The 25,056-nt window shown below is 47.9% G+C and overlaps 8 protein-coding genes across 8 annotated transcripts; 2 read left to right on the forward strand and 6 right to left on the reverse strand.

Moving 5' to 3' along the window:
• Positions 1-31: 31 nt before the first annotated feature.
• N7466_004675 (ribosylnicotinamide kinase) lies at positions 32-1,125 on the reverse strand (the record flags this gene model as incomplete). The annotated part of the gene is made up of 2 exons (XM_057164072.1): positions 32-812; positions 908-1,125. 2 exons carry the CDS (start codon positions 1,123-1,125, stop codon positions 32-34), a joined length of 999 nt encoding a protein of 332 aa, XP_057022753.1.
• Positions 1,126-1,669: 544 nt separating this feature from the next.
• Positions 1,670-2,577, reverse strand: N7466_004676 (C2H2-type zinc finger protein; the record flags this gene model as incomplete). Its single annotated transcript, XM_057164073.1, has 2 exons — positions 1,670-2,179; positions 2,257-2,577. Coding segments are annotated over 2 exons (831 nt in total), but the record flags the coding sequence as incomplete, so codon positions are not given.
• A 1,485-nt stretch (positions 2,578-4,062) lies between these two features.
• Positions 4,063-5,861, forward strand: N7466_004677 (myo-inositol transporter; the record flags this gene model as incomplete). The annotated part of the gene is made up of 3 exons (XM_057164074.1): positions 4,063-4,255; positions 4,324-5,531; positions 5,586-5,861. 3 exons carry the CDS (start codon positions 4,063-4,065, stop codon positions 5,859-5,861), a joined length of 1,677 nt encoding a protein of 558 aa, XP_057022755.1.
• Positions 5,862-6,423: 562 nt separating this feature from the next.
• On the reverse strand, positions 6,424-8,271 carry N7466_004678 (uncharacterized protein; the record flags this gene model as incomplete). The annotated part of the gene is made up of 1 exon (XM_057164075.1): positions 6,424-8,271. One exon carries the CDS (start codon positions 8,269-8,271, stop codon positions 6,424-6,426), a length of 1,848 nt encoding a protein of 615 aa, XP_057022756.1.
• A 2,012-nt stretch (positions 8,272-10,283) lies between these two features.
• On the reverse strand, positions 10,284-14,250 carry N7466_004679 (DEAD/DEAH box helicase; the record flags this gene model as incomplete). Its single annotated transcript, XM_057164076.1, has 2 exons — positions 10,284-13,027; positions 13,077-14,250. 2 exons carry the CDS (start codon positions 14,248-14,250, stop codon positions 10,284-10,286), a joined length of 3,918 nt encoding a protein of 1,305 aa, XP_057022757.1.
• Positions 14,251-14,916: 666 nt separating this feature from the next.
• N7466_004680 (putative HMG box transcriptional regulator) lies at positions 14,917-17,206 on the reverse strand (the record flags this gene model as incomplete). The annotated part of the gene is made up of 3 exons (XM_057164077.1): positions 14,917-16,431; positions 16,491-16,636; positions 16,765-17,206. 3 exons carry the CDS (start codon positions 17,204-17,206, stop codon positions 14,917-14,919), a joined length of 2,103 nt encoding a protein of 700 aa, XP_057022758.1.
• A 1,460-nt stretch (positions 17,207-18,666) lies between these two features.
• N7466_004681 (uncharacterized protein) lies at positions 18,667-20,145 on the reverse strand (the record flags this gene model as incomplete). Its single annotated transcript, XM_057164078.1, has 3 exons — positions 18,667-18,805; positions 18,967-19,712; positions 19,909-20,145. The coding sequence occupies 3 exons, from the start codon at positions 20,143-20,145 to the stop codon at positions 18,667-18,669; spliced, it is 1,122 nt and encodes a 373-aa protein (XP_057022759.1).
• A 1,566-nt stretch (positions 20,146-21,711) lies between these two features.
• On the forward strand, positions 21,712-23,024 carry N7466_004682 (40S ribosomal protein eS6; the record flags this gene model as incomplete). The annotated part of the gene is made up of 6 exons (XM_057164079.1): positions 21,712-21,915; positions 22,049-22,121; positions 22,220-22,240; positions 22,340-22,438; positions 22,509-22,827; positions 22,928-23,024. The coding sequence occupies exons 1-6, from the start codon at positions 21,811-21,813 to the stop codon at positions 23,022-23,024; spliced, it is 714 nt and encodes a 237-aa protein (XP_057022760.1). The 5' UTR covers positions 21,712-21,810.
• Between the last annotated feature and the right edge of the window lie 2,032 nt (positions 23,025-25,056).

Here is a 25,056-nt window from a genome sequence, read left to right on the forward strand (position 1 = left end):
AACTTCAAGTTCATACTAACCACCAATCCCATCAGAACCCAGTATAAAATCTCAAAATCTCCTCAACAGCCCACTCCAAAACAGCATCCATCCCCGCCTCCCCCCGCCCCGGCGCAACCCTCACCCCAGCATCAAGCCGCACATCCGTCCCCTCCCCAACCCTCGCAACCAAATCCCCCTCCACGCTCTCATCAGCAACGAGCAACCACGCATGATCCTCCACATACCGCGGCCAAACAATATCATCCACGTACCCCGGCGGATCGACCCAGAAATTCTGCGGCGGCCGATCATCTTCCGCCTCGAGGTCAATGGGCTCATTATGTTTCGATTCAGCCTGTCCTTCCGCTTCTGATACCGGCGCTTCCCCGATAGTCACGTACCCGCTCCGCGCCTCGCGGCGGCTCTTCACATTCGTGTATGACGCCGGCAGGAAGATCGGGAGGTGGATCTGTTTCTGGACTGCGTCGAGCGGGCTTGGAGCCTGGTTGTTGGTGGTGTTTTCTGCGGGCGCGGAGTACAGCAGGAAGCCCTCCATGAAGGCGATTGTTCGCGGTTTGGAGCGGAGCTCGGCGCTGGAGCTTGTGCTGAGTAGTTGCGAGGATACAAGGTCGCGCAGGCGCAGGACTAGGTCCTTGTTCACGCCGGAGTCGGACTCGTCGTTCTGGTCTTCTTTGCTTTGGAGTCTTGGGGGCAGTTTTCCGTGTTCTCGGACGTAGGCGAGGGCTTGCGCGAGGAAATTGGTGTCTATTGCGGCGGCTGTGTCCCAGTCTTGGATTCTTTCGCCGGATTTGGTGGTTGTGTAGGGGATTCTGGTTGGGCGGGAGTAGGTTGGTTAGATATTGTGGTATTTTTTTGGGATTATCAGAGCGATGTGTTCTGGGGGGATATGTGAGGGAGAACGTACTGGTCATCGGGATAGTAGAAGTCATCTTCGTGGATGATGAACGTATTGAGTTTTTCTTTTTCTGTCTCTGAGCCTGGGCCTGGTACCTGTTCCTGCAGATCCACCCCGCAAAAGATCCGCTGCAGGAGGCGGGCTAGGGTGGTCTTTCCGCTGGATGATGGGCCGGATATGCCCACTACCAGGGTATTGCTTTTATCTCTTGGTTTAGAATCTGCCATCTTACCTGGAAGGTTTCAAATGGGCTTGGGAAGAGGAGTTGGGTCGCGTGAAGCGGAAAGATGACTGGTGATGTTGATTTGATGAGGGGCTTATCGGGGATCTTATCGGGATCTTATCGCGTTGTCGCAATTGATTGGGGCTTTGCCGTTTTAGGTTTAGGGCCGTCGAATGAATCTCTTGTAGATCTATACTCGATCTATACTGGAGAGCTTGGACCACCACATTCCAGAATTCAGCCTTTGTTGTCAATGTTTTAAGTATTCGATGTTTTTGGGGGAGAAATGCTCTCGAAATAATTTCAATCCATTGGAAGCAAATAGGTGATACTAGGATCCCCTGATGACAAGTGCCGAAAATCTTAAGTAATATGAAGTTAAGTCATGACTTTTCCCTTTCTCATCATCCAGTCATCGTGCTGGTAAACAGAACCAATCAAACCTCAGAATCCAGTGAGCACACTCAGGCAGGTGCTCATAATAATAGCCAATCCTCAAAAAGACCGTCAGACAGTAGTAGAGGCAAATAATGGCCCAGTATCACAGATCAGAAAGCAATCTGCCGGCGGCCCGACATCGCACCAGTCAGAGTATCCTGTAGCTTTTGCACATTCTCAAAACGCATCATGTGGCAAGACTCGCTTTCAAGGTGATTGAATAACGCAGCCAATGCTGTAAACTCCTTGCCGCATCGCATATTGGGGCAGTGATAGATCTTGCTTTTATGGACAGGCGAATTGATATGCTGCGTCAAGGCTCGCGAGGTGAAGAATTCTTTGTGGCAGACGTAACACTCCCACATTCTGCCATTGAAAGCGCGTTGGGTTGGAGCATACTCGATGTGCTCTTCCTCGTGCCATCCGATTTGCTTCTGTGTAATCAAGCCTTGTTGGTCGGATTCTCGGATAATCTTGTAAAGAGACTCCCGGTTCAGACTTGGGGCGTTGGGGCAGGATCCGGTCTCCACGTGGTGGGCAACGCCGCTCAATGTCACGAAACTGGCCTTGCAGAAGGGGCAACTGATGCCGGTGCCACGGTGGAGACGGGAGTTTTTATGCTTGATATGTGCCATGAGTTTTTTTTCTTGAGAATGAAATTGGGGGAATTGGGGAAATTGTGGAAAGTGGTAAATACCGCACGTAGATTCGCCTCGCTGCCGAACTTGCGACCACAGGGCTCACAATAGTATTTCCAGTGCCCATAGGAGTTCATATGTTGGTCGGCTAACGACTCAGTTGCAAATTTTTGAGTGCAAGTGTCACATTCGAATTGCGGTTGGCGATGGCCCAACTGATTTATATGTTGGTTGCAGGACGTCCAAGTCAAAAAAGCCCTGGGGCAGGTTTCACACTCTGCGTGGTGACCAAAATAGTCACAGTGGTTAGCCAAGTCACCACGATAATAAAATTCATCGTAGCAGTTTGGACATTGTATGCTGGGCAAATCTGGTAGGAGAACTGGGTAAAAAGATTTGGGTAGGTAGTGAGGGTGCTGAAGGCTGGGGAATAGTGGAGGGGTGATCAAAAAGGAGGGAAGTGCTGGGAAATAGTGGAGGGGTGATCAAAAAGAAGGGAAGTTAGAAAAGTCCTGGGGGGGGGAAGGAGAGGGGAAGATAGCGAGATATGCAAATGCAGGTGGCTGTTGTTGAAATGTAATGAAGGATAAATCATTATATGATCTATCGGATCCGGGATATCCATTCTATACTACTGTATACATGAATCACATGATTTCTCCTGAGTTTCTTCCGCTTGGACTTTACTATATCCGACTCCCGAATCAGACCCGTCACCCGTCACACCCCGACACTGCAGGTGTTGTTGACAGTCTTTGTTTCACTTCATGTCGACACTGCAGGCTAGCAACTGCAAGTTGATAGTCTTTGTTCCATTCCCGAATGGGGTCTAGTCTTGGGCTATGTTGTGTGCAACCTTAAGGTACTTCAGGTTGTCCTTTCCTTCCTGTTTCCTTTCCTTTCTCTCTTTCTCTCCTATCAGTGTTTTTCTTTTGTTGCTAGGACCTTTAGAACAATTACTAGTAGATAGTAAGTACTGACCTTGAGTGCACACTAAAAATGACGTCATCCAGAGTCCATTAACGTCGTTTTCAATAGCCGGTTTAGCTGGTAGATATTGGGATATGCAACATTTGAACACGATAACAAGTCGCGACTCTATTCTAGAGGATTAGGCAGAAACATCATCGCCCAGGTAGTATGTAACAGCTCTCAAGCGAAGACACGAATTGACTGCCTTGAACTTTTGCACACACTACTGGATACGATTTGGAAGCTTGGAAGGTTTCAACGTTCGCTATGCGTGATACTAGTATTGTCCCAACATTACCGTATCCGATTCTAAATGTCCAGTCGTCCAGGGGGACTGAGTTTTGCCTTCATGAATTACGATTGCTATTTTGGAATTCATTTCCCATGGTGTTAAGTATTCCATACTACGTGCTATATTCGAACTTTCCCAGTCAATCAAGGTTCGACTCTCTTGTTCAAATGTTGTTCAAATGTTTTCCATTGGCCAATTTCCACGGGCGTCGGGGGAAGTTGCCCTCTGAGTGGGAAACAGTGCAGCTGAGTTGATATGCGGAGAATGCGGGGATAAAGCTTGGACATTCCATCTCTCTGAGGAAATTTACCCCGGAAAACAACCTTGGCACTAACCAACCATGGCCAATCACACTACACAGATTATTCAATCTATGTCTTGTATTCTCAATGAGTGCTCAAAAGAACCACTTTCGCCGAATTCGCCATATCCATCTTTTAGCCTTTCTTACCCCACGGGGAAAGGAGGTAATATGTCACTTGGGTGGATATCCCATCGATTTGGCTTAAAAGGGCCCTTGTGCGACTGCCCCCAATTGCATCCTACAATTTCAACTGTTTTCTCCCTAGGTAGTTAGTGGAATACTCTACTACTCTCAAATATGGATCCCACTGTGAAGAAACCAACCTATTTGAACGACCCCCACAATGCCGATGATGATGTCGAAGAGATTGAGAACATCAAAGTCAACAACATCAATATCCAGACAGAACTCAGTAGCATTGAGTCAACGGCTGCCTCTAAGGCAGCTTGGTTGATTTCCATTGTTGTCTCCATTGGCGGGTTTCTGTTTGGTGTGTCCCTTTCCCTGTCCATTGTACAACCTCCAGCCCCAGAAGGCCATACACTAACATCTTGTCAGGTTACGATACGGGATACATCTCCGCAGTGCTGGTAACCATCAACACATCCCTTGGTCATGTTTTGAGTACGAACGAACAAGAAATGGTGACGTCCTTAACTAGCGGTGGAGCACTCGTGGGGGCGATAGGAGCTGGTCTGACTGCTGATCGATTTGGCCGTCACTGGCCAATCTGGGGTGCATGTTTGTTGTTTGTGGTAGGCTCCGTGCTGCAAACATGCGCATACTCCGTTGGTCAGTTCGCCACGGGGAGGTTTGTGGTCGGCCTTGGGGTAGGCGGCGCTGCCATGGTTGTCCCTCTCTACAGTCAGTTTCTCTTCAAGTCTTTCTACAATGCCCTCGCTGACATATTTCAATTGTTTCCCGCAGTTGGAGAGCTGGCTCCCGCACAGTACCGTGGCCGCATGGTCGCATTTAACAACATGAGTGTAACATTCGGCCAGCTGGTGGCCAGTGCGATCGGCGCAGGTTTCGCTGAAGTACATGGCGAAGGATGGCGAGCTACCGTGGGCATTGGAGCTGTTCCAGCTATGGTTCTTGCCGGACTCCTGATCACATGCCCAGAGTCACCTCGTCAACTTGTCTCCCACGGCAATATCGAGGAGGCACATACGGTTCTCTTGCGAATCTACCCCACGTCTACTGTTGAACAGCGTCAAGCAAAAATCACATCTATCGAGCTTTCTCTTCAGGAGACCTCTCATGGAATGGCAGAAGAGTCTCTATGGTCTACTCTGAAAAGAGTCTTCAATACTCCGGCCACAGCTCGCGCTGTCTTGACGGCTTGTGTTGTTATGGCGATCAGCCAGCTTGGTGGCTTCAACACTCTGATGTACTATGCCTCAACGTTGTTCTCAATGGTCGGGTTCACCAATTCTACCGCAGTGGGAATCACAGTTTCTGGCACGAATTTCGTGTTTTCGTTTGTGAACCTGATGCTGGTTGATAAATTCGGTCGGCGAATCATCCTAACGATTACAGTACTTGGAATGTCAATTTGCATGATAGTGGCCCTCGTGGCATTCATGTATATTCCCGTGAATCTTCACACTTTGGAAGTCGAGAATTCCCATGTCGGCTGGCCGGGGGTTCTTGTTCTTGTCGCCATTATATGCTATGTTGCATGCTACTCGTCTGGCGTCGCCACGATTGCTTGGATTGGTATGGAATTGATTCCATTGGAGGTTCGAGCTGTAGGAACCATGCTGGTATGTTTTTCACTCCCTGGAAATTCTCCCCTGAAGTATTAACATGTCGTGCAGAATACTGTTACTTGTTGGGGCTGTAATATAATCATCTCCTCCACGTATCTTTCCATGATGAAAGGCCTGACCCCAAGCGGGACCTTTGGGTTTTACGCCGCGATCTGCTTCCTTGGCTGGGTATTTGTTGTTTTCTTTTACCCCGAGTGTAAGGGTATGCCCCTGGAAGCTGTGCGTGAAGTTTTTAGCAAGGGCTTTGGAGTTCGGTACTCGAAACAGTGGCAAAAAGATCATAAACACGATGCAAAGGTGGAGACTGTAGTTATGGGTCATTAGGAAATGGAACATTTTGTACGTTGTTAGATTTTGCGAATCCGAAAATCGCTATGATGAATCATGCCAGATTACTGGAAAACCTAGGAGCTCTGGGAGATTAGTTTGACCATGAGGATCACGGACTTTTGTCGGGGCTCTGATAATGGCGGCAGATGAAGATTCATGTTTTGTGCCGAATAAATCCTTTAAACATTGAATCTGGCCCCTGTAATTGGATCTGATCTACTAGTATAAATCTATGATCAGGGCCGCTAAAAGGCCCATCGTTATTTTTCGGATTCCTTGACTTTGTCCCTAAATCCCAAGGCCATCAACATATTAGATAACCTCCAGGGCTACTAGGTACCTCACTAGACAGCTTTTGAAATTCCTATAGAGTTGTTGTTGATATAAACCCGTGGATGGCATTTTAGTAATTACAGACAGGAGGGAACAGAAATCCAGTGAATACATCCATAAGGTTGGGTACTCAATACCCAAGTATGCACCTAGGATGAACATTGAAGGTCCGTCATATAACTTCCTCTGCATGGATGGCTCCCATCTACCAGTCGAGCAGATATCACCTATCAGGGTCGGGATTATTCCCCCAGTTCCGGGTGGTGATTCCACGGACCTCACCCTCATCCCCGGTTGGCTCAAGCGCCAACACAGTAATACTGTTTCCGGTCTCACGAAGATAAACGCCAGGAAGATACAACGTCTGTTGAGGTCCAATAACCCAGTACCGGCCTAAATTGACCCCATTCACCCAAACAACACCCTTTGTCCATCCTGGCAGCTCAAGGAAGGTATCACCAACTGTATCCACATCAAAAGACCCCGTATAGAATATCGGCGCGGAGTTTGTCGTCACCTGAGGTGCTGTAGCTGCAGCGGCAGGGAGAGAGGTCAAAGGAAGCGGATACAATTCCCAGTTAGAGAGAACTGTCCCACCAACCGTGATATTTCCAACCACTCCCTTTCGCTGATCGATTATCTCAGATCCAAAGTTCACTCTACCAAGATTCTCAATCAGAAGATCCAGTATATCGTTCTTCTTCAAGGTCACGGAAACGCTATTCGGTACTTCGTAAGTGCTATCGATCACACCGACGCGCTTCCCATTCACGTAGATGAGAACCCGGTCTCTAGGCTGATCGCCCGCCTTCACAAGTCCACTGCCAGCAGCCGTGGCGACGTGTCGATACAATATAAACCCAGTAGATTGACCAACCGCCTCCATATTAACAGGCGCCGTTTTAAGAATTGGGTCCGGAAGCGCGTCGAAGAGATTGACCGCAGGCTCAAGCTTTATAGCCGGGATATCAATCAACGGGGTCTCGGGCACCAGGTCGGGAATAGTATCAGCGCCAACGTAGGCACCGATCGTCTCCCGAATGGAATGGTAAATTTCATTCGTCCGCCCACTTTCATCAAGCGGTGCGCCGTAATCATAGCTCGTGGTAATCGGCTCCAGCGCATCTCCCCAATCCGCGCCGTTCTGGAACCCCCAGTTCGTGCCCCCGTGGAACATGTAGATACTAAACGAGCTGTCGTTCCGCAAGATCCAGTCAAGGTCAGAAGTCACCTGCTGGATGGCTGCCGTATTTCCAACATCCGTTTCGTGTGTGTAGTTGCTTGCCCATTGATCCAGCCACGTAACGTAGTACTCCCCGTCGAGTAGTGGGCCCAGGCTGTTGGGATCAGTAACGTATTCATTGCGCGCAGCAAATCCGGTCTGTGGACTGCCGTCGATCTCGGCGAGCGCACCAGTGATCTGGCCACCGTCGAGCATGGACTCTTCGCCGCCATCATTAGTGTAAAGAGGGACACCGTATGCCTGACTCATCATATCGCGCAGAGAAGCGATGTAGACGTGGTCGTCGCCGTAGGAGCCGTACTCGTTTTCGACTTGGGCCATGAGAATGGGCCCGCCGTTTGTGATCATCATATCCTTGAGTTCCTCGCCGAGGTGGTCGATGTAGTACTTTGCTGCGGCGAGGTAAGGCTTGTTGCTCGTTCGAACGACCATGCCTGGTACTTCGCTCAGCCAGGCAGGGAATCCGCCCCATTCATGCTCGCCGCAGATGTAGGGTCCTGAGCGTAGGACGATGTGCAAACCTTGCTCCTGTGCTATCTTGAAGTAACGTGCGATGTCGTTGTTACCGGTTGTTTCCCAGGCGCCTGGCTCTGGGACTAGTTGGTCCCAGTAGACGTAGGAAAAGATGGTGTTGAGGCCCATGGCCCGCGCTTTGGCGAGTCGATCGGCCCAGAGCTCATTGGGGATACGCTGGGGGTCCATTTGACCGCCGATTATTTGGAAGGGTTCGCCATGGAGGAGGAATGTGGTGCTGTTCCATGTGAAGGGCTTGATTGCCAGGGCTGCTGGTAGGAAGCCTAGAGCTATGAAGATGGGGTTTATAATCATGATTGATGGGATTTGTATGTAGAATTATCAATATCTTGCGGAGAATTGCGGAGTTTTATGCTTGTTCCGAATAGATTGCTCGGGCCCCTCCGCTAAGACTCCATTGTCATGAAATGTGTAGATCTTCCGACTTCTAGTTGAATCTTGTAGATCGCCCTGTCGTGGTTGGTTCCAGGATACCCCAGTTGCCAACCCCGCACGATTCGAAGACGACCGTTCAATGTCACTGTGACATGATGCGGGGTGAGGTTGGATTTTTGCGATAGCACCACATTTATAATCGTGGGCGTTGGAAGTTGTTGTGCTCATCAAAAAAAGGCAGCAAACCGACGATGGCCAAAATAGCAAATAAATTTGTGATTGACGCCCAATCATTGGAGTCATCTTTGAACCAACCAGAGAGGTGCAATTGCGGCTCTGGCACTCATCACACACATGGTTTAGATGAGGAACTTGGAGAGTAGGGGTAGGATTAGGGATAATTTGATAGGGGTAAGTTATATAGGTGTTGTATAATAACTTTACTAGGAAAGCGACACAAAAGATGAGATAGCCATGCTTAGACGGTCACTCCATGCCTCTGCACATGCTTGACCGTGGCTCTTTAGATTTTATTTTGACCCATTCGACCCTGTACCACGCTATGTATCTTAATGACATCAACAGGCGAATTTCCAGGGTAAATGGGAAAAAGCCTTCTTGGCTGCTTTCTGTCAGAGACTCGGTCCTTAATTTGGCCCAAATTCATAGGCCGATCATCGATACTGTCAACGACCAGGCGCAAGAGAGGAAGTGGAGTTTCACCACCAGGATAGCCAGGCTTAGTGACCTGGATGGTCTGAACTATTGCTGTAGTGAGGCTATACTTCCGAAGAACTTCGTTGAGATATCCGCGAATCGGGTTGACTGTATCAGCCACTTCTGAAGAATCATCGATCGATAGTGGGTATGGGAGGGGGTTCAGAACACTGATGGATCTGAATGGATCACTCGCGACCAGGTACATATGTATTTCTCGATGGTAATTTCTAAGCAAATATCAGCAAGTTTGTTAGCGGAGGGATACAGCCGCTGCTCAGGGAAAGGAAAGAACGGAGGACGGAGAGAGAAAAGCAACTGGATTGGCTATGGACAATCTTTCTCGGGGGGATGGAGAGAAGAAGAAGGGAAAAGGAAGGAAGCAAGCAAGCATTAGATATATCATATACGGTCAACTGGTATACCTAACATTGAAAGGGGGTCACCTGACCCCTCTCTAAAATTAACATTTGAACTCTCGAGGAATTCAAAAGCCGTCTAGTGAGGTACCTAGTAGCCCTGGAGCTTACCTAACCTTGAAATGTATATCCTATATACTTGGAACTTGGGATGTGTACTTACTAAGTACTTGGGATGAGTACCTACTCAATACTCAAGTGCTTGAGAAGGGTATTGTAGTAATCACCACTCTGCACATGTGATATCCTATGTACTTCTCAACTACCAAGTTCCAACTGGGGAAACTCTGGAGAGAAAAAGACCACAGGCACCCGAGAAGAAAGAAATGAAATGCCAACGGAAAATCGAATCCTCCTCATAGATGTTAAGTACCTCGATCGCGACCCAAAGCCGAGTGTGCTAATCCAGTAAGAACAACTCACATCCAGGCCAGGACGGGTAACTGAGCGGGACCCGATTGTCACGAATTACTTTAAATGGATGACGTCAGTCCCAATAGCGTAATCCGTCTCGGCTTATCCGCCCTTGAACTTACGTTCCCCCCAAAAACGTACTAGTTACGGGTAAAATAGTAGTAAGTCGATTCTAAGTCCTCTCTCCCGTGCTCGTTAAGATTTAATAATAACATCTGATCCATTAATTGCGCCACGCGTATGCTGAGGCCCTAAGAATGTATGTGTAAGAAAACCCCAAAGTATCAATGTACATGTAAAGTATAGTAGATCACCAAACACCAGGCTAGATGGAACAGGAAATTAAGGGTAGATAAAAGATAAAGCGAAATGTTCCGGGACCTACCAAGGTCCGAAAATAGACTTCGGTCGAGGAGGCTTGACATAGTTAGGCAACACAAGAGGAGGAGGGAGAGGAGGTTGCGAATTTGAAGAATCGCTACTGCCTCCATTTTCACCTCCCACATCTGGAGCAAAGCCGACTCGTGCCTTCTTGGGCTTCGTCTTTCTAGATTTCTTGGGCGTGGGAGTTGGGGTTTGTCCATTCCCCGGCAAGGTGAAGGCATCCGAGTCAGCATCGGATTCCGCGATCGCGGCGTGAGAACGTTTTCTACAAGTTGCTGGGCCGTCGGCCTCGTTATCCGGAATGGGCAAACGATGTCGGTCGAAGAAGCCCGTTGGCTGAGCCAAATATGCCGCTTTTGAGCAGTGTTCTTCAGACATGTCCAGGAAAGGCTCGTTTTGAATGAGTTCACTCATGGCATTATCGTCCAGCAAGCTCTTCTCGGCATGCTGCATCTCGGCCTGGGACATCTCCTTTCTTCGGCGCAGCATCTTGTCTTCGAGTGTATCTTCCAAGACAAGCGTCTCAACGTACACGGGTCTTGTCTGCCCGATCCGGTGGGCACGCTTGATTGCTTGGCTTTCGACGTTGGGTTGCCAGATCGGGTTGACGATGTACACACGCGAGGCTTGCGCGATGTGTAGGCCGTGTGAGGCTTGGCGGAGGTCCATGAGGAGGACGCGAACCTCGTTGGTTTCGCGGAAGAGTTGGAGATACTCTGTTCGAGATTTGGAGTTGAGATTACTAGCGTAAATGCGGAAGTCTACGCCCAGGAGCTCGAGGCCTTCGGCGATCCAGAAGGCGGAGTTGATGGAATCGTAGAAAATGATTATTTTCTCTCTCTCCTGGTGTTTGAGGACTTGGTCCAGGAGGTAAGTAAGTTTCGCAGATGAAGTTGCGACGAATCTGGTCTTCTTGAGACTGGAGTCCTCCGAAAGTGTTTGAAAGATGTTACGATGGAACGTCTTCTTCCGGGGCGATGTCTTCTTCGGAGTTGGGGTCGTGGTTGGAGCTGGAGAGGAACCAGCGGTTGGGTTAGAAGGGGCTGTAAGGTTATTATTGGACTCTGTGGCGCCTTTTGCCGAAGCGCGTTGCTGGGTTCGCTTGATATCCTGACGCACAGTGATTCCATGGCCCGATAGGCCCTGTGTTGGGTCAGCCAATCGGAGCTGCTTCGTGATGAACTTTTGGGCAAGGCGAGCTTGTGTAATCCCCATTAGAATTGGATTTTCTTCTGTTTGAGGGTCAATTGCCCAATATGCCCGATTGTCTTTAGGGAAGTCCTGCACGAGTACACCAAGCTCGTGTAACTGCTGCAGCTCGTGCCACACAGTTGACTCCAAAGCTTGACGGGCAATTCCCATACCCTCAGCCAATCGAAGGATATCTTTAAGCAACATGCTATCATTTTTCTTCTCGAGATATTCGAGCGCAACGTCGACTGTTTTTGCCAAGTCCTTGTCAAACCCAACCCACCAGAATCCAGCCTGGCGCAAGTTGGTGATGGTCAAATTCAAACTCTTCCTGTTTTTTGAGTTGAACATGTAATCAGAGCCTTGACGCTCGGAGGTAATCGAGTTGACAGCAAGACCAAAAAGGAACAGGTTGATAGAGAGTCGGTCATAATACGTCGGCTTCAGATAGATAACCTTGTTGTAGAGTTTGGGGAGAGTAATCTCCTTGCTGACCACATCCAGTTGGTGCCGTACCACCAGCCCTTGAAGCGTAGCACGTATCGCCGGTGTTTTGCGTCGTTTCCCATCTGGTCCAAGGGGTTTGATGTACTTGGTCCAATCAACAGGATCATTTGCCCTGGAGTTCGACCAAGGTTTCAGATCCAAGAACTCAATCACAATACGCCTAATCTTGTCTAGGTCTTTCATCTCATTGTCAATTGCATTTCCGGTCTTCTTCCGAGTCTTCAGCGCAGATGCAGTCATAGTTTCCGATGGCTCCGTGTCGCTTGTATTGGCCTCAAGCGAGGCGAGACTAATCTCAACCCCATAAAGTCCAGTAGATGGTGTACCAGAAATCACCCAACGACGCTCAAATTGGAGCCAATCAATAAAAGACATCATATTCGTTTTCGTGCCATTTCCTGCGACATTGTGGCCTTCGTCGACAATTACCCGTAGCCAGTGAAGTTCTGTCAGAGGTAGATACGTCTCAATCGGCTCTCCCGCGAAATGGGTCTTTGCAAAAAGAACAATGTCATACTCCACAAGTTCGTCAGCAGATGGGATTTTGTCGGAACTCGACCTCAGTGTCAAGACTTTAAGTCCTTCAGTGTGCTTTTGGATCTCATGCTGCCAGTGATCCACCAAGTTGGTCGGGACAATAATGATTGTACCCGAGCACATACGTATACGCTTGCCTGGTGGCTTCTTCTCGGACCTCCGATTCTCTTCTGACGTTGGTGTTTGTCGACCTGGGTATCGAGTCTGGTGCGATGGAAATTCATAAGATCCACGCTCGCGTACACACGCCCCGATGCAGCTTTCATAGAACATGCCGTTTTTGCGCTTTTCAAGGAAAAACCGTTTCCAAGGTATCGAATGACGACCAATTGCGGCTGCTGCCATATTCATAAGGGATCCTACTTTCTCTCTCACACGCGTAGTGTCTGGCTGATACGATGGGGACAAGTACTCGATCGGGATCTTAGGGACATGCCCAAGAGTAGCACAGATGACAGCGAGGCAAATGAGTGTTTTTCCACAGCCCATGGTCTCTGCAAGAATTCCTGTTATGAAGTTAATACCTTGTGCAAATCATTGGACAGAATAGCTGACCTCCACAAGCCTCGGAGTACATCGTCTTTTCACGAACGATGATCCCATCTTCCTTGTCGTAATAATACTCCACATCTGTAGGAGTCTGGCAAACTTGCAGCCGTGGATCAAGCATTTGTTTTGGCTGCGCTTCACGCTGAATCATAGCTGCAGCGGATCGACGCTGATAGGGATACAACGGGGTCTTGATACCATATTCTAGCGAGTTGTCTCCGGATAACAAGTCATCCATGGCTATTTGAGCCCAAGGGTCTCTCATAGCTTCCACGTCAGGATCAGGATTGTCCAAAGTATTGAAAATGTACCAAAGAGAATCGTCCTCTGCGCCATTTGAAGTACTGAGGTCCTGTCTCTTGGCACTGCATTGTCCCACCCACGCGTCGTGAGAACGATCGATCCTGGCCATGACAAGTTTCACTGCATTCCGCAAGGTTTTGACAAACTTTTGTGTGTGGCGCCGACCTGTCATATCTGTATTGATGTAGATTTTGTTCGCGGCTTCTTGATGAACCCATTGATGTTCACGTAAATGAGCAATTGCGGCCCTCATCGTTTCATCTTGAGCAAAGTCTTTATCGAGCACACCTAGAGGAAGCCAGGTACTCTCATCTTCGTCGGAACGGTTGCTTGAATCAGCTTTATCCGTTTGCATTTGCTCCACTGGTGAATTCTCCGGAGACGGCACAGATTTTCCAGGTACAGCCGGTGAATCAGTCACTGGAAAAGGGAGCCAGCTGTCGGGACAGTATGAGTCCTCCTCACCACTGTCAATTTGTCGATCTGCATCTGCATGCACTGGCTCCGTTGGGTTGTTGGCAGTGGACACAGGTGGTTCAGATACATGAGGAAAATTTGTTGAATCAGGCACAGAAATAGGAAGCCAAGTATCTGGGTTGTATGAATCATCCTCGCGACTGACTGCATCTGGGATGTCATGGGTATCTTTCATTAAACTGATGGTTTGCGGAGCCGTGTCTGCGTGTACTGGCTCGGCTGGTGCGTCATTTAAGGTTGATCCGGTGCCGGATATATCAGGAACATCCGGACTGTGAGTTGAATGATGAAGTTCAGGCTCTGAAAATTCATACTGAGAATTCTCTCGTCTGAATTCACCGATAGACTGTAAGGCCCATACAGCATTGAGCATGCCAGCCTCTAGCTCCCGAGGCAGCATGATGACAATTCTGCCAAGTTGGCTACAAGAAAGATGTAAATGTCAGAAACGAGATAGATCATATATCTGGCAGAATACTTACCGCCCATGTGTTCACTACGAGTCGAGACTCGAAGACGATGCACGATCCAAATTGCCCGGCGGTGTAGGAGGCGGTGAGAGTCGGAGATGTTTTTGGGGAATCACGAGACACAAATCACGTGGAACAGGGGAGGAAAACAAATCACGTGTGAAAGAAAAAAACAAATCACGTGGAAGGGATGAGAAAAACACGTCACGTGGTAGAGGTTAGAAACAAAGTCACATGATACGCCAAGGTGGTGTATTTTACCTCTGAGTCTAGGGCTGGTCTTACCGCCTCTTATATTTAAGCAACCACTGTACGTAGAGCGCCTACTGAGCCAATCTGCGTTCTGTGCACATGACTTGAACTTGACATCCGTTGAAGAACATAGAAATTGATTTCAACATTGAATACCCTCATACATGTGACACATTCAATGTTTGAATAGTACTAAATCAATCCTTCAATGTTACAATCAATTGATACTGGCAATCAATCACAGATTCAAATTAATATATGTTTTTAAAACTCGGAGTGTATTCTTTACACAGTCTATTCAATGTTGTATTCCGCCATTTCCCATCAGATCTAAAAAGATGAGATCACTGCGTCAAGAAATCCTCAATCTCAAACCCAACCCGCTTCAATGCTTTCTCCTCCAGCTCCCGCGATGATCCAACAACCTTCCTGAGTATGATGGTCCTCGCATCATGCAATCGTACCTCGACAGCATTTCCGCCCGCACGCTCCAGCTCCTCGCGGCTACACTCCCGAATATACACGGTGATATCCGGACCAACGCACGCGCGCCAAAGCGACGCCATCCACTGCCAGTGATCTAATGGAGCATACGAATCATGAATAGGAATGGAACAAGCGAATGCATCCGCAGTGGAAATCTGGTACCGGGGAACAAGCGCAATAGGCATAGTACACGGGCTACCGAGGGTGCTCGGCGAGACGCTAGTGTCAGAGCCATTCTCGCTGGATTGTGCAGGGGAGTGGATCTGCAAACCGGCAGTCTTTGGGATAAGGGATTTGGGCGAGAGGTTCAGTTTGTTGGATTCCTCTTCCGGGCTGGAGCGGGAGTCGACGGACATGGCTGTTGAGATCGATTTGACGAAGCTGACGACTTCGTCGGAGATGCGGTGCCAGGCTGAGATGGTGTCGAGGTAGTCGACTGTTGCGTCGCCCATTGGACCGCCTTCCGAGCTGGAGATGGAGTCTCGTTGTGGTTTGATGTCGGGTCCGTCGAAGACACGGACGTGGTATTTGGGTTCCTTCCTTAGGAGACGCTGAAGATATTGCACGGCGACTTGGACCAGTTCTGGGTCGTGACCGTCGACGGCGATGACGGGGCCTCGAATTTGGGGGGTGGATTCTCGGAATGAAGGTACTAAGGGCGGAGAGATTTTGGCAAGGACCTTGATCTTGTTGAGGAATGGGATGGTCATGACTGTAGCTTCCACGCTGGGTTCGGTGGAGAAATTTGGTGTGATGGGGGTCATGACGGGTGTGCCGGTCTGTAGCGGCGGTAGCTTTAGGCTTTGGTCTATATGTGACTGGCCTTGCATATTGTTGAATTGACGTTGAATCATTGGAAGCATGTTTCGGGGTTGCATGTCTGGGCGAGCGCTGTATGGTGCTGCCGAGTATGGACCATCGGGACTTCTGTCTCGGTGGGGACCCATAGTGCTCATAGGTTTGAGGGGTGTGTGAGAGACACGGCGACGTTTGTTGTCTGGCGACCTTCCGCCGACCTCCTCTGCCTGCCGAGATCGGGAGCGGGAGCCTAGTGAGTCAATTTTGACCAACTTAGGCTCGTCTCGCTCTCGACTGTGAGAACTGCTAGCTGTCATGATTGATTTGTGTGTAATGGGTGTCGAGAGACCTGATGGCCGGTACTCTCGATACTCTTGAGTAACGGTTGTAGGTGTGAATGGGGTCATTGGAGAGGGTGGATGCATAAATCGACCACCACAACGAGTACAGTGGGTACCACCAGATGGGTTGTTACTGATACCCGAGCCAGAGCCCCGAGCACCACCATCCCGACCGCTTCGTCGAGGCTGATAGCGGTAGCCGGGGTACTGCTGGTTATGACGGATTTTTTCTTCCTATTAGGAAATTAGTGACAATCCGAAACAACGGGGGTTTTCCTTCATTTGAAACTTACTTCTGCCAAAGTCCTCCACTTTGACTTTTCATCTTCAGATAGATGCCTCCACTGCTCTCCGATGATTTTGGAGATGTTTGGATTTGCCATGCCCGGATTATGTGCCACAACCGTTGCCTGGTAGTGCTGTCGATACAGAATGAACGCTATGAAATTTGAATTAGCCATCATGTTCTCTCAAGTTACATTGGTCCACGGCCTGGAGCTCCTTTCAGAATCAAAGTAAAACAGCACTTGCCATGCTCATTCCACTGCGCGGGTTGATTCGACTCACCATTACGAGGCCGGGGAATCTTTGGATCCGGCTGGCAAAGACAAAATGTATCTCTTTCCTTGGCGGATCTCACAGGGCTTGCACTACCCGAAGAGGAAGACGATCGGGAAAGTTCCTTAGTGGAGACCATAGGGCCAGAGGGTCTCCTCATGGAGCTCATATTATGTGTATTTGCCATGGGAGCCATCATGTCATTTTGATCAGATCTTGAATTCGGGATTTTGCCTTGATTCAACACCGTCATCTGCTGGTGGGCATGAGCCACATCGGTTGATCGCAGATCGGCATACTTGAAGGAATCTGGACGGTATACCAAAGATCCATGGGACATGGGGAGATCGCGGTCATTCATGATCTTGTGGTCAAGGAGGTCGCTGGGTCTGACTTGAGTATTTTCATGTTGCAGACCAGCCGGAGCGGGGAGCACTCGGTCCCAAGACATTTATCTATGTGTTGATCGAGGCAGGCAATAGCCGCCACAAACAACCAAAACAAGGAAATGGAGGACGAATGACAAAATGTCACAAAGAAACAAGATCAATCTTTGGGAAGCTTTGATTCAACAAAATGGTAGCCTTGGATCAAAGCCCGGAAACCCCGAACAAGAAGAATGACAAGCCTTTTGCCCCTCTCTATCTGATTTCCCGAATGAGCACTGAGAGAGAGAGAGAGAGTCCAAGGTAAGCCAAAATAAAAAGTATAAAAAATGATAAAAGAAAAAAGAAAAAAGAAATCGAGGAATAAACAAGGGGAGGTATGGTTCATGGGAGAGAATGATTGAAAGAAGAAATTGAGGTTGAAAGAGGAGAAGGAATAAAATAAAGAAGAAATGGGGCTAGAAGCAAGAGAATGACTTCAGTCAAATCAAGTGTTCCAAGAGGTAGAGTATATCAGCAAATGATCGTCAAATGACCAGAGGCAAGACAAAGGTAGTGGACCTATTTTTGCGCTTTCTTTGTTGTCTTGGGCTCGTTCGGCTCGCAATCCCTGCCGAGTGGCTTGTCCCTTTGACAATAGATCCTAGATGAAGGTCGTTGGCATTCAGGCCGCGCCAACCGAGCAAGGGAAAATCTAGACCAGAATCCAAGATCTGGAAGTTTTACAGAAAAAAAAAAGTACGAGTATAAGAGTGACTTGGACATTGTTACTGTACTATACTAGTCCATACAAATCCATGGTTATCGATTACAAGGAACCTTGTACCCTTGTATCTCCATAATCCATAATCCATAATACCATAAAGGTTAAGTCATAAAGTCGCAGCAAACGAGATCATTGTTTTCTTTGTCTCCGCTTGCGGCGACTCGCAGCGGATCCTGCGTAACTGACGACGCTGATTGGCTCGCGGCTCGATCCTCGGATCCCCGATAAATTGAACAAAGAAAAAAAAAAGATAAAAAAGAAATTAAAAGCAAACAACGATAGATGAGAAAATGAATACAAAATAAAATAAAACAAAACAAAAATCCCTGCGCAAACAACAAGCTATCTTCCAAATCATCCACAGCGAACAAAACCTACAAAGAAATCTTAGTACTTGAGTAAAAGCACAGATGATCTCATAGGCGACGATCTCCGCTGCAACTGTCCAGCTTAGAACAATACTACCTTGTACATAAACTCCCTTTTCTTTCTTTTAGACCCTCTTTCCTGTTTTGGACTTTGCCTATTCTCCTTTTACAGGCTAGTGTATAATGTCACAAATCTCAAATCATGGAGTGGAGTTGGTCCAAACTGCCGGGTTTGAGATGTATCGGCTACTACCGTTGCCTTTGACGCATCGGGAACGTTTGACTTATACTACACTTACTGCTCCTGGTCATGTTTCGGGTGATATGCTCATTCGTCATCTATATACTTTCTTTTCGAAATTTCGCTTTTTTTTTTTTTTTTTTAACATGTCTAAGCTGTGAAGCCCCGGGTGTGGCGGCGTCTGGTAGACTGTTCCTGTTCCTGAGCGTTCAACAGGACCCCGTCGATCCCCTCGTAAATCTCGGTCGCCATCAATCGATGTGCGGATGGACCCAGGCTCATATCGTTCCTGGAAAATTCTCAGTCAGTGACAATCCCATAAAAAGACCCGAAAAGGGAAAAAAAACGAAAAACGAAAAAACTTCCTCCCCGAGCTACTACTATGCCCATGTCGATCGTTTCCCTCCCCAGATGAAAAAAAAAAATTTAAAATGAAAGAAAGCGACTTACCAGAACAGATACTTCTCTGGGTGTTCACACTGTTTCTCATCCTTCCCCTTTGACATCATGACCTCAATTGAACTTGGGGTTTCGACGCAGGCGTCAGCGACATTTTCCCACCCGGGATCCTCATTCGTGCCCAATCCACTCTCCGCCTTGATCCCGGCCGCATAGAGTTGCCAATCACGAATCCGATCCAACAAGAAGGCGTTCGTATCAAACATGTAAATAATTCCCTTCTCCCAAGGCTTAGCCGATTCCCATAGCTTATGGTTCCAATGACTGAGAAGCTTAACAGCATTCTTGTACTCCTCCCCTTGGGTGGAGAAGGCCGGTGAAAAGGCCGGTAAGAACGTCACGTCAACGGACTGCGTCAGGATCACCTTCACTTGGTCAGAGCCCCAACGCTTGGAGAGAGTGTTCAGTTGGTCCATGATGGTCTGGACGCGGCGTTCGAGGGAGGCGGTGGCGGTGTCATAGTCCTTGGTGACGAGGGACCAAATGTCCCAGATGCCAAAGGAGACGACGAAGATGGTCCGATCTTGGCGGGACTTGATCTCGTCTTCGGTCAACCCCTGAAGACTTTTGACTTCGGCGTCAAGCCAATGTTGGAGCTGAGTCTTGAAGTCACTGAGCCTTGTCTGAGACAAGCGGCCAAGTACGTCTAGTTCACTGTTGTCGACGACTGAGCCGGCATATTTGCCCCTCAGAACGGATTTGGCGGTCTCGGCAAGGTTCTCCTGGTGACACGAGAACTAAATAGGTGAATCATCCGTCAGTGCACAGATCCAAGGCCTGGGGCGCATGTAGAACATGATAAAACATCCAGGTGTCGGGTACAGGCTTCCTCGGGTTCGTCAGGCTCAGACCCTAACCAGGCCGAACCTCAAGAACCAAGACATTGACAATCCGCCTGTTGGGTTGATACTAGCTACTAGTAGTGTAACTTACCTTCTCACAAAGCCAATCAGTCCAGACCTTCCCTTGCGGCTCCTCTGTCTCATTATCACTCCATGAATCACCGAACACGACCAATCGCCGGTCAAATTCCGCCACGGTTTCAAAATTGTTCGATGCGAGCGGAACAATATCACCGAAACTGCGGGACGTTAAAAACCAAGCCGAATAGAATATTGTGCAGGCGGCGATGGCGCAAAGGGCGTAGAATCGATTGAAGAGGCGCATCATAGTAACAAAGCATGCGCCCAGCGCACGAGTGAAGATGTACCTCAAATAGGCTCAAATAGGCGGCGCAGAATGATATCCAAAGGTCCAGTCAAGGATTCTTCCGATGACTCTCGTTAATTCCTCCGCACCATTCAAATCCCCGTTGTGATCGAAACAGGTGTCGCCACTCCGGTATGGCTCGATTTTTCCCAAGCTTGCTCCTTTCCCAGCAAGCCACACTATCAGTCGCCAAGATAGCTAGTGAATATTGAGTTGTGTCGTCAAATCGCTCTTGAGAGCTTTTTGAGAAAAGAAGGAAAAAAGAATAGGGGAACAGATAAGATTGTAATCGTAAGTCCTTCTCCACCGGGAGCACCGGCAAAAAAACGCAGCGGGGCCCTTGAAATCCACAACCTTGGAAATAGAAAACCAAAAGGATCAAAATATACGAAGCCAAAAACCCTGAACTCCGTCTACATTGTGAAAGGGGAAAAAAGGAAGAATGATTGATATGAAGATTGTACATGCGATCAGGGCCACGCGGCCAGGGCGGGGAGACTCCAACGTGGAAACGTATCGCGTGCGGCGTCGTACTGCAGCCAAGACCAAAGCTTATGTTTCGGCTCTTGCGACTTCATCTCCGCCACATACGAAGTGGAGATCGTATTCCAATCACAATTCCTCCCCAATCACATTGTCCACAATGCTGATTGAATGAAAATCTTCTTTTCTGAACATTTACTTGGCATAATTGCAACCAAAAACAAAAGAAAACAGTCGATAACTCCCTTTGCTAAGCTTCTGCTAAGCGCTTGGTCCCTAAAAACACGGGATCATACAGCTGACGAGGCTATACGCGCCACCAGCTTATTGGTCAACTCGATGGCGCGATCGGAGCTGCCCAATTTTCCCACAACTCACAACCGCTGGGAATATACTCCGTTAAACCTTCCGGAGTCTAGCGTCTTTAATGAAAACAAGCTAGTTTGGGCTGATACGAAGGAAGCTTGTTCGTTGATTTAATCTCTCAGTAAGCAGTACGGAGTACCACGGAGTACCACGAAGTATCCTTTCCAATATCCACACCATGTTTCTTCCTATGCCCAGGTGGTATCATCGCGATTGCTTGAGATCAAGTATAATATAATACAACAACTTTTACTATAAGACGGCAGATTGGAGCTGGTTCTTTCGGTAAGTAGCGGTTATGGGGTAAAAACTCCAAGAAGTACACAGGAGTAGACTCTCTTTCTCTTAGGGTCAAAGAGACCGGGGCCGTGGAGAAAAGAGTAAGAAGGGAATCTTCATGAGTATCACACATGTTCGAATGGAATGTGGATCAAAGGAATCATCGCTGAAGTTGTGGAAAGTTCAAAAAGCGATGGAGCAAGATCAAACTAAAAAACTAAAAAAATAAAAAATGTAGATCTGGCCAAAATCTGTAATGCCACATTATTCAGGTGTGTACTTCCGCCTGAGGCATGAACAGGAACAAGACCTCTCACGTGACAGCCTTAGCGACGCTGACTGATCCCGGACCCAAAGGAGCTTAGCGTCCGCTGAGTCAGACACACACACACTCGCTACACCAAACCTTTGGAACTCGCAAAATCCACACGACCGAACCCTTCAACCTCACCTGTCGACAAACCGCGCTACCGTCTTGACCGCGCAACCCCCGTCAAGATGAAGCTCAACATTTCCTACCCGGCCAATGGGTCGCAGAAGATCGTCGAGGTCGAAGACGAGCGCAAGCTGCGCCCCTTCATGGAGAAGCGCATGGGCACCGAAGTCAGCAATCCCCGATCCTCAAATCTTCAATCCACACAAATCCACACCACCACGACTTCGATACAAAAAAATATATTACACACATCGCGAATGATAAGAACAATTGGGCTGATGGGTTTTTCTTTACGATTAGGTTGTCGGTGACTCCCTCGGCGACGAGTTCAAGGGTTACCTGTTCAAGATCACCGGTGGTAACGATAAGCAAGGTACGACGACTCCCTTCACACACAACTCTTGAGGATGATATTGGGAATACGATTCAAGAATCGAATGGGAACACTGATTGCTGACTTTTAATGTACAGGTTTCCCCATGAAGCAGGGTGGTACGTTTTGAAAAAAAACTTGAGGCTCTTTCCTGAACACCCCGACCAGGAGGGACCGCACACAACAAATATTCCAGCATACTCATCGATTATCTACAGTTCTCCTCCCCACCCGTACCCGTCTGCTCCTCGCCGACGGCCACAGCTGCTACCGCCCCCGCCGCACTGGTGAGCGCAAGCGCAAGTCCGTCCGTGGTGGTACGTGAAGATCCTTTCTTCCCCTCGACAAAATCGGAATCAGCCATTGACATGACAACTTTCTGTTTAGCTATCACCGGTCTGGATCTCTCCGTCCTTGCCCTCTCCATCCTCAAGCAGGGTGATGAGGAGCTCCCCGGCCTGACCGACACCGTCGTCCCCAAGCGCCTGGGTCCCAAGCGTGCCACCAAGATCCGCAGCTTCTTCGGTCTTGACAAGAAGGACGATGTCCGCAAGTTCGTCATCCGCCGTACCGTCACCAAGGAGGGCAAGCAGGACTACACCAAGGCCCCCAAGATCCAGCGTCTGGTTACTCCCCAGCGTTTGCAGCGCAAGCGTCACCGCATTGCCATCAAGCGCCGCGCCGCTGAGGCCGGCCGTGAGGCTGCGTAAGTTTTTTCTTCTTCTTTCCTCTGGGCGGAGATGATATCTCTCGCTTATGGGAGAAAAAAAAAACTAGAAGAATATTCTTACTAACGTTGTTTATAGCAACGACTACGCCAAGCTCCTGGCCAACCGTGTCCACGAGGAGAAGGCCAAGCGTGATGAGGTCCGCAAGCGCCGGGCTTCTTCTATGCGGAAGTAAATTTACACTACGGTGTAATGATTAATTTCCGTGGGGGGGTTTAATCGAGGGGAGCTTCACGTCGCTGGGGTGATTGAGGGATTCACATAAAAAAAAGAAGATCACTCCCAGCAACGCGGATATGTCTGATACGAAAAAGGGCTTAAAAAAGTATGGGGGATCAGGTTTTAGCGTATAAGGCGAATGGTTTGATCACCCTACCCCGAGATGCTACTGTGATTCGGGCCTCGGGGCGATGCATCTGTGCTGAACCTATCTTTTGACTACCCTTTTTTGAATGGAGTGCATGCCAATTTCATTGTTTTTGATTCATGGTGATTGCTTGTAGTTGTAAGACTCGTAACCTTCATGTCCACTCTTCCACCCTATTCCTCAAGTCCGTGCATTCAAGTTTGAATCGCGGCTCCTCAAATCGACTTACAGAATCTCCATTTCAAGTTGCCCCTCACCGCCGTTTTACCACATGTGCACTCTCCCTTCAAGGCTACTATCATACCTATCATATTTGAACTGGAACCAGTCCACCCCACTAGCAATTTTTCAAATGCATACCCACACTGGGCAAACTTGAAATCCGAAATGAACATTGATCATCATTCATGAACCGTAATTTACCTTCAAATATTGACGCTAGGTACCTATTTATATCAATCAATCATATGGTCCACAAAAACCAACATTTGAATGTTGGAATTTAGCATTAAAATTTCCAGCCCTAATCAATCCACTATGTACCTAATATGTACCCCGCCCTTCAGATTTATACGTAACGCCGTCACGTCATATATTGAAATGACTACGTGTAGTGAAAGTTACTCGAAGTAGCACGATTTTTGCAGAGATACGTGTATCAAATTTCATGTGTAAGGCTTGAATATTACTTTCATATAGTGTGTACTGGATTCTGAATACCATTCCAACCTTGAAAATTTCATGTATTCATTGAATGTTGACATTGATCGTCTGGGATCCTTGTAATGTTTGTTTACATCATACTAGATCCACCACCTCTGCCTTCAGGTACAACACCTCAACCCTTGAATTTTTATATAGTAGATAGTTTCTAGTACCTACAATTCGACATCAAGATATTTCTCTCCCCTCGTCACATTAATAATTTTAAGACTTCAAACTGACCCGTGGAAATCCGTAGGTATTTAGGTATCATTCAATTTGAATGTGGATGTATATATCCAGGTACTTTAGGGCTGTACGTACCAAATTACATATGTACCTTTTAATTTGGAATCTTGGAAGAAACCTTGGAATATGTATATAGGGGTACCTACATAACCTTATCAGGTTGAACATTCCGATATTCATTCAATGTTTGAATATTTGAAGGTTCCAAGGATTGATGTTGGACATCTAATTCATGGATGTTCAAATGTTTGCAACTTCCAAGCACCAGTTGACTTGAGATTCTTCCAACTCCATCCAACCAGACTCCATCCCGGGGCTTTTGAACATTTGAACCTTCTGCCTAGGTCAACTAAGGTTGGGGGAAGATTGCAACATCCAATGTTCAAATTTTATATGTAGGTTAAAAATTTGGAACCCCTTTGAAAACTGACCTCAAGCTTCCACATGTACATGTATATCAATGTCACCCATAATGCATGCACATGTGTGGATGACATTCAAATCCAAGCACTCAAGGGTTCCAGCTGGACCTTTCTACACCCTTGGAACGACCTCTGTCCACAAGTTACATAAGATTTTCAAGTCAACATTGTACCTGGCAGGAATGGTAATCTTGCTCAGGTATGTAGAAGTCCAGTATGAAGGGCCACTGGGGCTTCTAATCACGATCTAAAGATACACTTAGGTAACAAAATGTTCATACACAGTGCAAGTGGAAAAAGAAATTCCCCGATCTCACCAAGCAAAGAAGAGCTACTCAATTGTAGAATATTCTGCTTCAGATAAAACAAGGGGGAAAAGGCAAACATAGTAACAAATGAAAAGCATCCATGGAAACTCATATCCTCGGAAATGTCAAATAATGGTCATAATAATCGTATTTTTGTTT

The sequence above is a fragment of the Penicillium verhagenii genome, assembly GCF_028828195.1.
Source record: "Penicillium verhagenii strain IBT 33310 chromosome Unknown utg000005l_segment0_segment0, whole genome shotgun sequence".
In the NCBI taxonomy this organism is placed as follows: Eukaryota; Fungi; Ascomycota; class Eurotiomycetes; order Eurotiales; family Aspergillaceae; genus Penicillium; species Penicillium verhagenii.